This window comes from Tasmannia lanceolata, unplaced genomic scaffold (assembly GCF_043159265.1).
Source record: "Tasmannia lanceolata isolate RefF3 unplaced genomic scaffold, GAP_Taslan_0.1 ptg000054l, whole genome shotgun sequence".
Lineage (NCBI taxonomy): Eukaryota > Viridiplantae > Streptophyta > Magnoliopsida > Canellales > Winteraceae > Tasmannia > Tasmannia lanceolata.
In genome coordinates, this window is record NW_027518731.1 from 459,998 (window position 1) to 476,869 (window position 16,872).

Consider the following 16,872-nt stretch of genomic DNA (forward strand, 5'->3'; position numbering starts at 1 on the left):
ATTTTTTTATTCTAAAACATCAAAATCAAGCTTCAATTTATGGTTGCCTGCATGACACTAAGATCACAATGTATATCCCTATTATCCGTCGAATTTTTACTCAATTTGAAAATAAAAATCTTTGGAACTATCCCTATTCTATTGGTTTTCGTCGGAAGTCCGAATAAAACTTCGGACTTCTGAATCGAAGCCAGTATACATAACCAAAATATTGGTTCTATTCGGAAGTCCGAAGGTTTGTTCGGACTTCCGACGGAAGACAGTCAAACTTTGTAGTTCGGTAATTGTCATATGTTAGTGCATCCTTTTGGTATTTTTTTCGTAATTTTAATACTTTGCTTCCATTTTTTCATTTAAAACTTAGCACTTCAGCCATAAATCCGTAATGATTACTATTTTTTGCAAGTAATGATTACTATTTTTTGCAATTATGCTTTTGCTAGCCACCTTTGCACCCATATTACTTATGCCAATCTTTGCATCAAAGGATGGGCCACAAGCCGAGAAGTTGCCTCGGCAAAGGTGGCTAGCAAATTCCCTTACAAAAAAGGGAAATTTGTTATCCACACTATTGTATTCTGATGAGGGCGCTCATTTAATTAAAAGTACGGTATGGCCCCCCATAGGATGATCCAAAGCGTCAATTAGATGGGCCACAGCCTAAATTGGTTGTGTCCCAAAAATCATTTCCATAGGTTGCCTAACCCTTCGATCTATAGAGGGTTAGGACCAACCCTCTAACATTCTGATCAGAGGGTTAGGATAAACCTACGGAAATGCTTTTTTGGGCACAACCTATTTAGGCTGTGGCCCATCTAATGGACGGTTTGGATCATCATATGGTGCAGGCCATACTGTACTTTTAATAAAGTGAGGAGTGTCCTCATCAAAATACGGTAGTGCGGATAACATTTCCCAAAAACATCTTTAAAAATACGGCAAAAATTTGGGTGACACGCGGGTCGACCCGGCCCGTACGGGCCCCGCGTGGGAACCACATTTTCTACCCCGGAACCACTAGGGAACCAAATTTTATACCTCGGAACCACTAGGGAAACACATTTTATACCCCGAAACCACTAGGGAACCACATTTTCTACCCCGAAATCACTAGGGAACCACATTTTCTACCCCGAAACCACTAGAAAACCATATTTTATACGCCGGAACCACTAGGGAACCACATTTTATACCCCAGAACCATTACAGAACCACATTTTATACCTTGGAACCACTATGGAACCACATTTTATACCTCGAAACCACTAGATAACCACATTTTATACCCTCGAACCACTACCGAACCACATTTTATGCTTTGGAACCACTAGGGAACCACATTTTTTACCTCGGAACCACTAAGGAACCACATTTTCTACTCCGGAACCACTAGGGAACCACATTTTCTACTCCATGACCACTAGGGAACCACATTTTCTACCCCGGAACCACTAGGGAACCGCATTTTATACCCCGGAACCACTAAGGAACTACATTTTATACCTCAGAACCACTACGGAGCCACATTCTATACTCCGGAAGCACTACGGAACCACATTTTATACTCCGGAACCACTATGGAACCACATTTTATACCCCGGAACTACTAGAGAACCACATTTTATACCCCGGAACCATTACGGAACCACATTTTATACTCCAGAAACACTAGGGAACCAGATTTTTCTACCCCAGAACCACATTTTATACCCCGGAACCACTACGGAACCACATTTTATACCTCAGAACTAATAGGGAACCACATTTTATACCCCGAAACCATTAGGGAACCACATTTTCTACTCCGGAACCACTAGGGAACCACATTTTATACCCCGAAACCACCAGGGAACCACATTTTCTACCCTGGAACTACTATGGAACCACATTTTATACCTCGAAACCACTAAGGAACCACATTTTATACCCCAGAACCACTAGGGAACCACATTTTATACCTTGGAAGTACAGGGAACCACAATTTTTACTCCGGAACCACTAGGGAACAATATTTTATACCCCGGAACCATTAGGGAACCACATTTTATACCCCGAAACCACTAGGGAACCACATTTTATACATAGCAACCACTAATGAACCACATTTTATAACTCGAAACAACTAGGGAACCACATTTTATACCTCGGAACCACTAGGGAACCACATTTTATACTCCGGAACCACATTTTATACCCCATAACCACTACAGAACCACATTTTATACCTCAGAACCACTAGGGAACCAGATTTTCTACCCCGAAACCACTACAGAACCACATTTTATACCTCGGAACCACTAAGGAACCAAATTTTCTACCCCGGAACCACTACAGAACCCTATTTTATACCCCGGAACTACTAGGTTCTAACATGTAACCAAACATGATTGTATACATAGAGAGAGATAGAGAGGTCAAGATAAACATGGCAACCAAACAAAGAGGCTCATAAATATGGTGAAAAAACCAAAGCACAAAAAACATGAAAAACATGAAGAGAAGATGTTAAACCTAACCGAAGCTATGTTTATCACCCAAATAAGCAATGTAGATCTTTTTTCAAACTATAATGGCAATGGAGCTATATCACGTTGGCAATGAGCTTTTTTCCTAATGTACAATGGCAATGGAGCTTTATCACGTTGCAAATGGAGTTTTTTTTCAAGACTACAATGGTAATGGAGCTTGGAAACGTTGGCAATGGAGCTTTTTTCCAAAACTACAATGACAATGGCAAGCTTCAAAAACCTTCCATGAAGCCTTGAGGAAGAAGAATGTGGCAGGTAAATGGCAACCTTCAAACCCTCTCATGAAGTTTTCCACGTCAGAAAAGCCTTGAGGAAGAAGAAGGTGGTAGGTGAGAAGGTAATAAGTGTATAGGGATAGGTGAAAAAGGTGGAGGGAAAAAAGAGGTAGGAGGGGTATATTTGTCCTAAAAGCCATCTTCTCTCACCTGACAACACATTTTTATAATTTTCAAATCACTACCCTTTATTCACAATTTAGACAAAACTTTGCATTTTTTTAATAATTTTTCCTAGTTTGAAAAAAGGCACGACTTATTTCACTAAAATACCTTCGAAAATTACTTAACGTTATATAAAATGGAAGGGTATTTTCGTAAATAAATTCGGATTTTTGATTGTCCCATCATGGGCTCTTGTTAGTTGTACGGATCCAATCTGAAAATTTTCGGATCCTATGGTAAGGATCGTAAATTTGTCCATGGATCCTGATAGTTTCTCTAGATCCTGTCCATTTAAATTCGGATTCGGATGGTCCATCGAACTGTTCAGATCCATCGACACCCCTAGAAATGTCTTGATATGAAATTATGAGGACCCACTTTTTTTCAACAATAATTCCGTCTTAAGCAAAGATCAAAATAAGCTATATGTTTGTTTTCCTAAAATATCAACTTCTCTTGATCATAGATCAAAAAATTCAATTGATTATGTAATTGGGTTTTGGTTATCTAAAGTTTAGCTTCACTATTAGAAACCCTAAACTAGTCAATTAAGATCAAGGACTCGGATCATTTGATCAAGACGGAGCCAAAAGGCAATGGGAAAGGCATATATTCTCCAGTTGGATCAACGGACCCGATCAAGTTTGTTTGTCACAAGCGGTAAAAGTGTACATTTTGCTTTTCAGCATCTCCTTCAATATAACAAAGCGGTCAAAAGAGAAGTGTCATTATTGAAACGAGGGAGTGCGAAAATCAATCACTGCTATTCTCCTCCGCTTTACTTTCAGAAGAGAGAAGAGAGAAGAGAGTAGAGCAATGGCTGATAAGCCAAGCCGAGCTTTGATAATATACGGAGATGGGTTTGTACCTCTCATCTCTCCTTCACATTCAAATCTCCATTCATTCGCCTCTCAATCTTCATGTGGTTTCTTATCCCTAAGAGAATCTCCTCCTCAAGGTATATTTATTAAAACAATGCTCTGATGATTATTATTTATCCAGATATGTTACCTTGAAAGTTTTGTGCTTCAAGGGTTTGTGATAAATCCGTTCAAGAGAATATTAGGAAGTAGAAACCCTAAATTGGCAACAAACTAGGAAATGTAGCCTATGTAATTGTCTAGTTTATTGCCATTTCATGGGTTTTATTCCCTAATGGGGAATTTATTCGCATGGGTATTTTTCTTGGTGAAAGTTGATTTTTTTTTTTTTTTGCTGGATTGGTTTGATTTTATAATTTTTTGGGGGAGTGCATTTTGTTTTATGTCAAGGGATTTGCTCTTCAGTGCAGCGTTCTACAATAAGATTGGCTTAGTGGGTCTGATTCAATCGGTTTTGTGTAGGCCATAGAGTGATCAAAATTTGATTTTTTCTGAAGTATTAAATTGAAGCTGAACTTTCCGTATAATTTTTTTCTAAAATCATGCCTGAAACATCAGAAGAAACTTTATATGAGAAAACCCAATTGAGAAGTCTTTTTTTTTTAATGAAGAAACAAAAAGTTTTAAATTTTGTCCGTGCTGCTCACGCTGAGGTTCGTGCTCCTCACCAAGGACTATTGGCATCAAATGGGCTGGACAATGTGGTGATCGAAGAGGACTCCCTAAATTTAATTAAGTAGTACAACCTATTTACGTTGTGGTCCAGCAATGAATGGTTTGGATCGTCCTATGAAGAGGGCCTCACAGTACCTTTTTGAAAAATACTGGACTTCACGCCCACACACCGTATAAAATCTCTGAAGCTGGAATGAGGGAGTGTGGCCATCTGTTTTCCTTTTCTCAGATCCATTGATTTAAATCCAAAAGGGGTTTCTACTTTCTGTTTGTTGATGGTTATCTCCCTATTTACCTTACTGACTAGTTTGACAGGATATTCAAATTTTCTTATAGCTTGCACCATGTTTTTGAATTTAATCCAAATTTCAGAAAGCGAGGACGAGAGAGTGGTTAGAGAATTTGCACAACTACTGGATGCACATGATGCTTATAACAAAGTGGTAAGATTCATATATGACTACATCTTCATGGAAGCATGACTTCATGACATAAATCAAATCTTCCACGGTCTTTCAGAAAGGAGAACATGCCAATATAGAGTCCCAGAAAGATTTATTGGTGACGACCATATCAGAGAGGTAAAATTGCTGTTAATTGTGATGCAATTAATAAAATACATCAATATCATTTTGTTCACTATGTATGAAACCTTTTTGTTCTTTATTGAACTTTAGGTTCATGGGACTGAGAGCAGCTATTTTCACAACTTGTGCCAGCGTTGAAAATTTTGGAAGAAATCTTGGTTTCAGTATCTTAGATTTTGATCAGTTGACTAAGAACAATCATTCTTACAATGACCCACGAGAAGTTTCTGATCCTTTTTCTACAGCCTGTGAATTACTGAGATCACTAGGGTTTCAAGGAGATGAGATATTAGAAAAAAGTGACTTTGATTTAGTGTTTGTGCACATAGGAGCTGGTGAGAAGGCAACATCCCTTAAAGACAGAGTCAATAACACTGACATTGAATGGGTAAACACGTCGGTTGGTGCAATAATGCAAATTGCCCAACCTGGTTCACCGATCGCTTCCCGTTTACATTTATCGCTTGTGATGAGCTATGGGGCTGTTCCCGAGAATGAAGATCACAGTTCTTCAATTTTGAACTCACAAAAGGGGATAAATTCTGATCTTTCTGTGCTTTGCCCTCATCAAAGTTACGCAATGAAAGAAGGGAAATTATTACATAATATTAGGTACGCTGAAGGTAAACCTGTCTCCTGATTTTTGTAGTTGCAACTTATATTGTACTTCCAGCTAACTTATGCTCAGCAGGCATCACCATCCCATGTTAGTCGCACAATGGCAGGAGGCTGTAACTCGCAAGGATATGGCAATGGCATTTTCATTTAAAGAGTTTGATGAGGTATGCATTAATGAATCAAACTGTGCCACATCCCTCAGTTTATTTTTTATTTATTTTATTTTTATTTTTATTATTATGTTTGAATGGTACATCCCTCAGTTTATTGTATTTAGTGTTCGGGGCATTGGGTCAATCATCTTACCCAATTTACACTTCTGTGCCCTAAACAATGTGGACTTGGTTGTTGTCAAAATTTATTATTAACAATTGCACTCAAAATTAAAATGCTTTTACATTTACCTCACAACAGTGGGTGGTATCAAGTTCTCCATACTTATGTTAAATTTGTGATCTTAATGGAAATTGTTTGATTATGATGGCGATTATTGACTGGAGAATTTATATGATGGGTGGCCGTGAAAACACTTGAAGTCCCAAAAAGTAGGTACGGCCCACTCCATATGATGATCTAAACCGTTCATCTGTTTGGGCACAACGTAAATAGGTTGTGCCCCAAAAATCATTTCCATAGGATGATCCTAACCCTCTGATCTGAACTGATCTTAATATGGAGTGCCCCAAATCGAAGGGTTGGGATCATCCTATGGAAATGATTTTTGGGGCACAACCTATTTACATTGTGCCCAAACAGATGAACGGTTTGGATCATCATATGGAGTGGGCCGTACCTACTTTTTTGGACTTCACGTGTTTTCATGGCCACCCATCATATAAATTCATATTGACTCATCTGAAACAATATCAGCTTCAATAGGCTTCTGCCTTCTTTTCACAAAAACTTCCCGAATTCCATTTAAACAAATTTTGTACATCAAAATATATCAGAATGCTTTCATATGTTAAAGTAATTTGAGAAAATTATTACTTTTGGAAGCTGTTTTTTTTTCGAAGATAACATAATGTATATTAAGGAAAATTATAGATTACAATTGCACATCATTAGAGGGTGAGCCTTGGCGCAACGGTAAGGTTGCTCCATTGTGACTTCGTGGTCACGGGTTCGAGTCACGGAAACAGCCTCTCTGCAAAGTAGGGGTAAGGCTGTGTACATCTAGCCCTCCCCAGACCCCACAATGGCAGGAGCCTCGTGCACTGGGCCACCCTTTTTAATTGCACATCATTGGGCAAGTCTGTAAGGATGGTGCTGAATTTATCTAAGGCCTGAAGACTCATGATTTGGCTAACCTATGGGCTAGATCATTAGAACTCCTTGGGATGCGAGAGAAAGAAAAATCTCTCGTACCCTAATAATCTCGTAGATATCCTCAATGCACCTAACAGTGATAGATATTCCTTTCGTGTTTTTATTTCAGTTTTGTAAATATATCTTAAATCAGGGGTATTCTTATTATTTATAGTTTTTGAATTAAGCTAATAAACAAGACCCCCCCCCCCCCCCCCCCCCCCCACACACACACACACACTCATCTGGAACAAAACCCACAATGGAATACCCCACAATGGATCATAGCCACTGTTCAATTTATACCCCTTCGTTTCTCTCCTTTTTGAATTAAGTTAATAAACAAAGTAATTCCCCATCCTCCCCCCCAATGGAACAGAACCCACAAGGGAATACCCCACAATGGAACATAACCATTGTTCAATTTATGCCCCTTCGTTTCTCTCCTCCTCTCATCTCTTTTCCATCTCCTTGATTCAAACTTCATGGTATCATAGCATTGAACCTGATGCTGATATGAAGTTCCTCTTCTTATTCTTTATCCAAAGAAGGCTAGGGTTTTTTTCTTGGAGGTTTGGCAAAAGAAGAAGAGACAATCCGTATGACTGACACGATCAGCTCTACGGCTCCTTATCCCTTCGATCAGCTCTAGCCATGGATTAAGTTTTGAGAGATTTTCTGCATGACTTTTTTTGTCAACCTAGAAGTAATGAGGGATTTGTAGTGCTGTCTGTATTACTTGGAATTCTCACAGAGATGTTGATTTGCAACAAATAAGAAGAATTATCTGGCAAAAAAATCGAGAAGAATGATAATAAAGAAAATTCTCTCAAGAAACTATATGCAAGACTATAAATAACCCTATCCCTTCTTACAGAATCCTAGCCATCACTTCTTTTATTCTCAACCGTTTAAAAGCATTTAACAAATCCATTTTTAGGCTTAAAGACCCGTAGAAAAAAACAAGGGCCACTCTAAATTGAAAACAACTAAATTAACTGTTCATGTTACTATTGATAGACCCCACTTAAAATCAAGTAAAACTCACTACTAAAAATTTCTTAAAATACTGAACAGCTTCCTTGTTTGTATCAAGCATAAGTTATTTCCTGAATACTGATTACTATCCTCAATTGTTCTCTGGACGTCTTTTAACTAGGTTTAGTGACTTCCTTACTGAACCAGCTCTTGTTTCTGTGCCAACATTCACCGACTCACCCACTATTGCTCCTCATATTTCTTAATCAATTGCCTTGAAGGTGTAAAGGTTATTTTAATATTGGTGCCCTTGGAAAGATTTGCTATTTTTTAGCTCGTTACCGCTTTCTACGATACTCATGAACATCGGCTCTAAAAAAGGTAGGTTGTGTCTTTAGTTGTACAAGGAAGATAGAGATTGTGTCCCGTGGAAACACAAGGTAGGAAAACATGTGCTATAGTTCTGCTAACAAGACTGACAGTGAGGGTCTGATTCATTGGTTATATCTAGGCCATAGAGCGATCGTACCTAGGACTGAATCGGGACAATTCTGGTTTTATAGTTGTTTTGTATGATGCGATTGCCAATCACAGCATGAAGTAATGAAGCCGTCTTGAGATGGGTATTCTCAGCCCACAAATGAGTTTGCTTATATTCACACATTGATCAAACTAACCAGAATTGATCTCCCTCATGTAAATATCATCAGAAGGTTGGATCTCCTCTAAGGAAGTTGCTTTGGTCCTCATACATGAGTGGTTTGTGGAGCTCTAGATGGGTGCTCAATGACTTTGATTCATTAGAAGTTTGCTCCTGAGTGGGAACTACTACAATGTTTTGTGTCATAATATCAATCCATTCAAGCACACAGATCACCAACTAGGAATCCCTAGGGTTTAGCAAAATGTACGTTATTTTGAATTCTGTGATGATCATATCAATCTGATAATAGGGATTCACACGGCTTGATTTGTTTTGATCAAGGGGTTTACAATCTTCCTGACTCAACTCTCTCTCCTCAAGTTTCCTCGCATCTTTCTCCAAATTCTCCCCAAACCGGAGAAGCGAAAAAAAAAAAAAAACTTTCTTGAGGTCTAAGCTGCTGAAATATGGGCCCTTCTCCTCTATGTATATAGGAAGAGGAAGCTTCTAGTCACATGGCCAGCTAGAAGCAAGTGGTCCCCTTGCTGTTGTGGCAGTCCAAATGGCAGCCCAAGAGACAACCAATGGGTGTGGTCCCCCTCATACCTCAAGTGGCCCTCCTGCCATGTGTCAGTAGTGTAGGGAAGTTGGTTATAATAGCGTGGTCCCAGACTTCCATTCGTTGACACATGTCTCACTTTGGCATGTGTGGCCGCCCATTTGTGCCTACCGATTCCCCACTACAACAACCTCACTACATCCAGTAATTACATGAGTACCCTTACCTATCTTACTGCACGCTTCCCACACACTACTACCATGCATGTTCCTCACATGTATATTCCCTAAATTCACTACACCACACCAAGAACAACATAAACTCGTGTTTCCCTACTGAATTATATGAGTAAAGTACTCCCATCCTAAGATAAAGTGAAGCCCTCACTCCTATGCCGATTTTTGTCCATTTTATTTATGTACTTCCACGATTCTAATTGAGATACTTGTGATAGTGTGAGGCAGGTACCCGTACTTCTACTACGCTGACTCCCTGTGAGGGTATTGAGCGCGCACTGGGGCATGTGTTTATGGAAATCAGAGCTTATCTAGGTTACAAGTTCCCTATTTATGGGGGTAAAGCTTAGTTGTATTGAAGTGTCTGCTTGGACATCATATTTCTCTAGTAAACAAGTGAATTAAATGTGTGTTCTGTGGAATATCACCATTATAGTTTCTTAGACTTTAAAGAAATGGGTTTCATCTTACAATAATCATTATTACATGTCGACACCATTGTTGTGTGGATTGGCGTAACCCTCTTACACTTTATACACTGCCAAGCGCATTTTAGTCAGTCAAGTAGTTCGGGTGTCAGTATAGGCCACGATATGGAAAAGTTGGTCTGGAATCAAAAGTTGATGGCCCGGAATCGGGATGCACAACCCACACATATAAAGATGAGAAGGGACTATTTTTCCACGCGGCCTATCTCATGGGCTCGACGACCAACTTGAATTGAAACCAAGCGTGGGAAGCTGAGTTACTGAACTTACAGCTTGAACTGTTCTATTTCTACAAGTTGACGGACTTATAGAACAAGTGGACTGTGACTAACTTGCAGACCCAACCGACCTTGCCTGAATGACCGTTACTCCCTTACATAATAGTTGCTCTTATGTATACTTGACATTTTGTATGCGATCAGCTAAAGAGAGTCCTCAATCTTAAATTTTCGATTTCAAAAATGCACATTATAGTTTTATAGTGTTCTCATATTTTTTGTCAGTAAAGGCTACTTCAACCTTGCAAAATCTATCTTACAACCTATGCAAGTCCACAAAAGAAATGTCAAAGGATTCCCTCATTACTACATGAAAGATGCAGTTTAGTCGAGCCTTGCTAGAACTGTCACATCATCTTACAGCTAGAAAATCATTAATTCTTCCCTGAATAGCATTTCCTTCAAAACTGAGGACATTTTTTTTTTGAATGGTAAACTGAGGACATTTTTTATATTTTGGTTATAGCTCTTGGCTTTACTCTGATCATGGTATAAAATATCTGAGTCCCTTCTCTAAATGTGTTACCAATTTCTTCTTTCTTCTCTTGAGCTAGCCATTCCTGTTTTGGTAATGGCATTTCTGTGTTTTGTTCTTATACCTTGCAGCGTGGGGCAAATCTGGCTATTCTTGCGGATCGGTTTTTGCATGAGGTTGCATTCAAGTTATGGAAGGCACCCAAGTATGGAGCATGAGGTATTTTTCTTACATGTTCATTTGAATGAATGGAACCAAGCTTGGCTTGTGTATTTGGGCAGAAATGAGAGCTTCCCCATGTCAAAATCATTGTTGCCAAAAGGAACAGAATGTGACCACAAATAAATATAGACTTGTGTTTTCATCGTATCCATCTTAGAAAATTCATGCAATTGTAGTTTTAGAAGTTTATGGGTTTGTGCCTGTAGCTCAATTTGGGGAGGCTTTGTTCCTCAACATTGAATGTATGTTCAATCCCAGCTTAACTACCTACAAAGAAAAAGGCATATTTTTCTCAGGGACCTCCTCGGTTTGCCATTAAAAAAAAAAAGAAGAAGAAAAGAAGAGCTGGTTTCAGTCATCATCTTTGGGAAAGAATAATAATAATACTAATAATAAAGGACGTGATATTTCCACCGCCATTTTTTTTATAGCTATCCACCCTGTTTTCTGTTGTTTTTCTCTTTAATACCATTGTTTATAAATAGCCAAAATGCTCTTTTATAATTGAAATGGAGACTTTGCAGACCCCCTGTTTTTTTTTGTTTTTTTTTCGAAAATGGTTATTTAAAAACAGAACTAAGGTCCAAAGAAAAAATACAAGGGGCTAAGATAGCCCTAGCAAAGCAAAATAAAAAAGCAATACTTGAAGAGACAGGATATTATAGATAACAAGGCCGTCACATCAGTTCTAGATTTTGCAAACTCGGCAGCAACTACATTGGCCATTCAACAGATATAAAAAAAAGGAACAATTACCAATGTGGGACAAAAATTAGGCGAAATTATCAACAGGGCCCATGCTTTTCAGAAATTATCAACAAGGGACAAGAAAGGTCTTGTCAGTAAAAGCTGGACGAAAATGCCCTTTGGCATTTACAACACTTTTTCATCTTGTTTTTCCTTCTTCCCTCTTCTTTTACTTTTCCATTTTCACTTTTCGATCTTTTTACCCTACTAGTCATCTTCCTCCTTGGTCAGCCACCATTGTTGCTGGCAAGTCTTGAAAACTTGAATGTTGAGTTCTTACCATCTATCTCTCTGTATCTAGGTTTTGTTTTTCTTTTTTTTTTTAGGGTTTTGCACTATTTTTCATTCCTCTGTTTCTGATTTATCTTGCTTAGGGTTTAAATGGTTTGTATTTTAGGGTGTCTTATGGAGATATTGCATGGATGTCTTCACTCACTTTTTGGAAGACAAATGGTTTTATAAGAAAATTTTGATGTAATACATGAATGGATGGCTACACATTTTTTGATATACTTAAATTTTTTGGTAATAAACAAATTATGATGTAATACGTGAAGCATATTTAATGAAAACAACATCCATTTATTTTGTTATTTCTATCATGAGCAGAATTGTAATGCCATTAGAAGAGTTGCTATAGGCAGTTGGTTTTGTGGCAGAAGGGGTTTATCAACTCTCTAGAAGGGGGTTAGTAGCTCTCAAAAGTAGGGTTACCAATTTCCGAATGGGATTATCAAGTGCCTGAAAATTGGCAGAGGGTACTGGAGTTTTGGAAGGGTTTATCTAGTATAAAAACCGGGTTACCAATTTTCGAATGGGGCTATCAAGTCCTTGAAAATTGGCCTAGGGTGCTGGAGTTTTGGAAAGAGGTTTTCAAGTCTCTGGGATTGGGGTTATCAAGTATAAAAAACGAGGTTACCAATTTCCGAATGGGCTTATCAAGTCCCTGAAAATTGGCCGAGGATACTGGAGTTTTGGAAAGGGGTTTTCAAGTCTTTGGGATTGCGATTATCTAGTATCAAAATGGGATTACCAATTTACGAATTGGCTTATCAAGTCCCTGAAAATTGGCCGAGGTACTGGAGTTTAGGAAGGGGGTTTTCTAGTCTTTGGGATTTGGGTCATCTAGTATCAAAATGGGGTTGTCAATTTACGAAAGGGCTTATCAAGTCCCTTAAAATTGGCTTGAGAGTACTGGAGTTTTGGAAGGGGTTTTCATGTCTCTTGGATTGGGGTTATCCAGTATCAAAATGGGGTTAGTAATTTCTGAATGGGCTTATCAAGTCCCTTATCAACACATTTTTACTTCCTGTTTTTTTCACTCGTTCATTTTCACCGTTTTTTTTTTTCTTTCTACCCAACGATTCATCTTCCTTATCCGCCATTGAAAGGGAGACGGAGAAATGTGAAATCCTAAAACAAATGAAAAACAAAACCTAGATACAGAGAGATAGATGGGAATGAACTCACGTTTCAAGTTTTCGAGCTTTCCTGCCTCTAATGGTGACTAAACATTGAAGAAGATGGCTGGTAGGAAAAAAAAGAGGGAAAGAAGAGAGAAGAGGGAAAAGTGGAAAAGCAAAACTTGTTGCTTAAGAAAAGGGCATTTTCGTCCAGCTTTTACTAACAAGACCTCTTTTGTCCCTCGTTGATAATTTCAGAAAAGCCCAAGTCCTATTGATAATTCCGCCTAATTTTTGTCCCCCATTGGTAATTGTTCCTAAAAAAAAGGGCAGCCCAGTGCACGAGGCTCCCGCCATTGCGGGGTGTGGGGAGGGCTAGACATACGCAGCCTTACCCTTACTTTATGTGACTCGAATCCCGTGACCCCCAGGTCACACGTGTTGCGCCAAGGCCATTCAACTGAAATATATGGGCAAAATTGATGTGATTCCCCTTGATATCACGAATGCAATCGATCATGTTAGCGAATCTCCATGGACCTGTAGAGTTACTTAGGTCCCATGGAACTATAACCCTCGAATCCTTTTCATCATCTTTACTTACAATAAGGATGTTTAAGCCTTTCTTGAAAACCTTTATTTCTGCTTCGTCAGATTCTGCAACTCCAATGGGACTTTATAGACTTTATGGATTTTGCCTCTGCGATTTTTTACTAAGCTGTTGGGTTGGGAAAAGCCAAACCCGATTTAATTTCGGATTGGGTTAGGGTCGAGGCCTTGGGTAACCCATCCCGACTTCAACCCAGCTTTTGTCCTCAACTTTTATCTTGATTTTCAAAATCTTAGGCCTATGTTTTTTGTTGTATGTTTTCTGTTTTTGCCTTGGCTAACCCAAATCCAACCTCAGTTGAAAAAAACGAGCTAGATGGATCAGGTTAAGGGTGAGAGATTTAGAGGCGGGTTAGGTTGGGGTTGACCATCCGGGTTGGGTTAAGGTGGACAATCCTTGACCCGAAGCCTGACACAACCCAGCCCGAGTTGCACCCCTAGACTGGAAAACCATAAACTTTTGAAGTTGAAAGTTCATGTCCTGTTGGTAGGACAAAGACAATAGTACGAGGGACAAAACAATAGAAGCACTCCTAAAAAAGGGAGTGATAAATTGACCCCAATATATCTTAAATCGACCCCTTTTAACGGAAAGCGTTAGGGCTTGTGAGTTGTAGACTTATACGGTGTTTAACGTAACGGCAGATGAAAACTTTATTCACACACTCTAATGTTTAGGTTAAAAGGGGTCGATCTATCACTGCCTAGCAAACCAAAATAAAAAATACTAGGGGCTGAGATGGCCCTAGCAAACCAAAATAAAAAATCAATACTTGAAGAGAAAGGAATTTAGAGATAACAAGGCCCTCGCATCAGTTCTAGATTTTGCAAACTCGGCAGTAACTACATTGGCCATTCAACTGATATAAAAAAAGGATGGCCCAATGCACAAGGCTCCCGCCATTGCGGGGTCTGGGAAGGGCTAGATGTACGCAGCCTTACCCCTTCTTTCCATGACTCGAACCCATGACCCTCACAAATGGAGCAACCTTACCGTTGCGCCAAGGCCATTCAACGTATGTATATGGGCAGCAACCATGTGATTCCCCTTATATCACGAATGCAATCTTATATCACGAATGCAATCGATCATGTTAGCGAATCTCCATGGACCTGTAGAGTTACTTAGGTCCCATAACCCCCGAATCCTTTTCATCATCTTTACTTGCAATAAGGATGTTTAAGACTTTCTTGAAGACCTTTATTTCTGCTTCGTCAGATTCAGCAACTCCAATGGGACTTCATAGACTTTAAGGGGCTGTTTAGATACACGGATTTTAGAATCCGGGATTTTTTCAAAATTGTAGACAAGCTACAAGAGAAGAAGCGGACCGGCCGTCGTTTTTTACTTCTAGCCCTTCTTTCCGTTAGCAAGAGAGTAGCTGATCCTCTCATATTTCCAGGTTTTAGAAATCTTGGGATGCGAGAGAGATTTTTATTTCTAAAACCTGAATTTCTCACTTAAAATCCAAGAAACATTGTCATGACAGCATAGAACAACTTGATCATGAACCCTCTTTTACAATGTTTTCAAACTAAAAACCTGGATTCTAAAATCCGAGTACCCAAACAGCCCCTAAGGATTTTGCCTCTGTGATTTTTTACTAAGCTAAACCAGATTTTGGCTCGGGTTGGGCTGGGAAAAGCAAAACCCGGTTTAATTTCGGGTTGGGTTAGGGTCGAGGCCTTGGGTAACCCGTACCGACTTCAACCCAACTTTTGTCCTCAACTTTTATCTTGATTTTCAAAATCTTAGGCTTATGTGTTTTTTTTTGTAAGTTTTCTGTTTTTGCCTTGGCTAACCCGAACCCAACCTGAGTTGAAAAAAAAACGAGCTAGATGGATCAGGTAAAGGGTGAGAGATTTAGAGGCGGGTTAGGTTAGGGTTGACCATCCGGGTTGGGTTGAGGTGGACAATCCTTGACCCGAAGCCTGACCCAATCCAGCCCGAGTTGCACTCCTACTGGAAAACCATAAACTTTTGAAGTTGAAAATTCATGTACTGTTAGGACAAAGACAGTAGTACGAGGCATTGCTTGAGAAAGATAGGAAGCTGGAATCAATGACGGGAGATAGATGGGAAGAGATGGACAAAACAATAGAAGCACTCCTAAAATGGGAGTGATAAATCGACCCCAATACATCTTAAATCGACCCCTTTTAACGGAAAGCGTTAGGGCTCGTGAGTTGTAAACTTGTACGGTGTTTAACATAACGGCAGATGAAAACTTTATTCACACACCCGAATGTTTTAGGTTAAAAGGGTTCGATTTAAGATATATGGGGGTCGATTTATCACTGCCTCCAAAAATTGAGAAAGAATGAGGCAAAAACTAAGTTAAGGCCTATTTAGGCCTTAACTAGAGACCCTGATAAATCGAAAGCCTATTTAGGCCTTTAATAAATCATGATGTATTGGCCATATGCGATCCAAATTAAGGCCTATTAGATGGAGGGTTCCGGTCCATCAAAGATGGGACCACTTTACCATAGTAGACACACCTCGATCACTTGTGACCTCCTTCAAAGGGTGGACAAAAAAAGAAAAGAATAAAATGAGAGAGTAAAAAAAAGAAAGTTTGCAACAATAACATGTTTGTAAAATGAGATAGTAAAGAAATATCAAAAGTAAGAAAAATAGTAGGGAGAGAGAGAGAGGGAAAAGGAGTTAAAGCAATGCCTTTTCTGCTTTTACATGACACATCCAAATCAAATGCATGGCGGACTAGGAATTAAAGCAAGCAACATATTTTATAATTCTGATACAAGATATTTATTCAGCAATGTTTTGGGTCCATTTCCCAAAAAGAAAAGAAATAAAGAAAGATGGGAAAAGAGCATGCTCAATAGATGGTGACTAAAGTTCAATAGAATAATAGTAGGGAGAGAGAGAGAGGGAAAAGGAGACAGAGAGAACCCCAAGCTGGGTCCCACCTAGTCCCATGCCTAGGCTGGCTCCAAATCAGGACGTGGCATCACCATTTTTATCTAGACTCCACTTCTTCCATGGACTCAAGTAAAACAAGTAGAAAAAAATGGGTTACCCAGTGAACCCATCTCTCTGTGAATGGCCAATGGGTGCTTGATCTGTGCTTCTTGATCAAGGTTGAGGAGAAAAGAACATCATTTAAGATTTCTCCAAACCAGTGATTCATTCTAAAATGGGGCCTTACACCATATAAAAACTCCAAAATAAT

General features: G+C 39.1%; 1 protein-coding gene across 1 annotated transcript; it reads left to right on the top strand.

The window, feature by feature from the left end:
* Positions 1–3,678: 3,678 nt before the first annotated feature.
* LOC143864883 (uncharacterized) lies at positions 3,679–11,065 on the top strand. The gene is made up of 6 exons (XM_077375753.1): positions 3,679–3,926; positions 4,897–4,967; positions 5,044–5,105; positions 5,202–5,723; positions 5,803–5,893; positions 10,826–11,065. Exons 1-6 carry the CDS (start codon positions 3,785–3,787, stop codon positions 10,910–10,912), a joined length of 975 nt encoding a protein of 324 aa, XP_077231868.1. The 5' UTR covers positions 3,679–3,784; the 3' UTR covers positions 10,913–11,065.
* The last annotated feature ends 5,807 nt before the right edge of the window (positions 11,066–16,872 follow it).

Excerpts from the sequence above, each read along its gene's own strand:
- LOC143864883 (XM_077375753.1), top strand. The coding sequence starts at position 3,785 with ATGGCTGATAAGCCAAGCCGAGCTTTGATAATATACGGAGATGGGTTT. Across the intron at positions 5,106-5,201 it reads GTGACGACCATATCAGAGAG|GTTCATGGGACTGAGAGCAG; the intron begins GTAAAATTGCTG and ends ATTGAACTTTAG. Across the intron at positions 5,894-10,825 it reads CATTTAAAGAGTTTGATGAG|CGTGGGGCAAATCTGGCTAT; the intron begins GTATGCATTAAT and ends TATACCTTGCAG.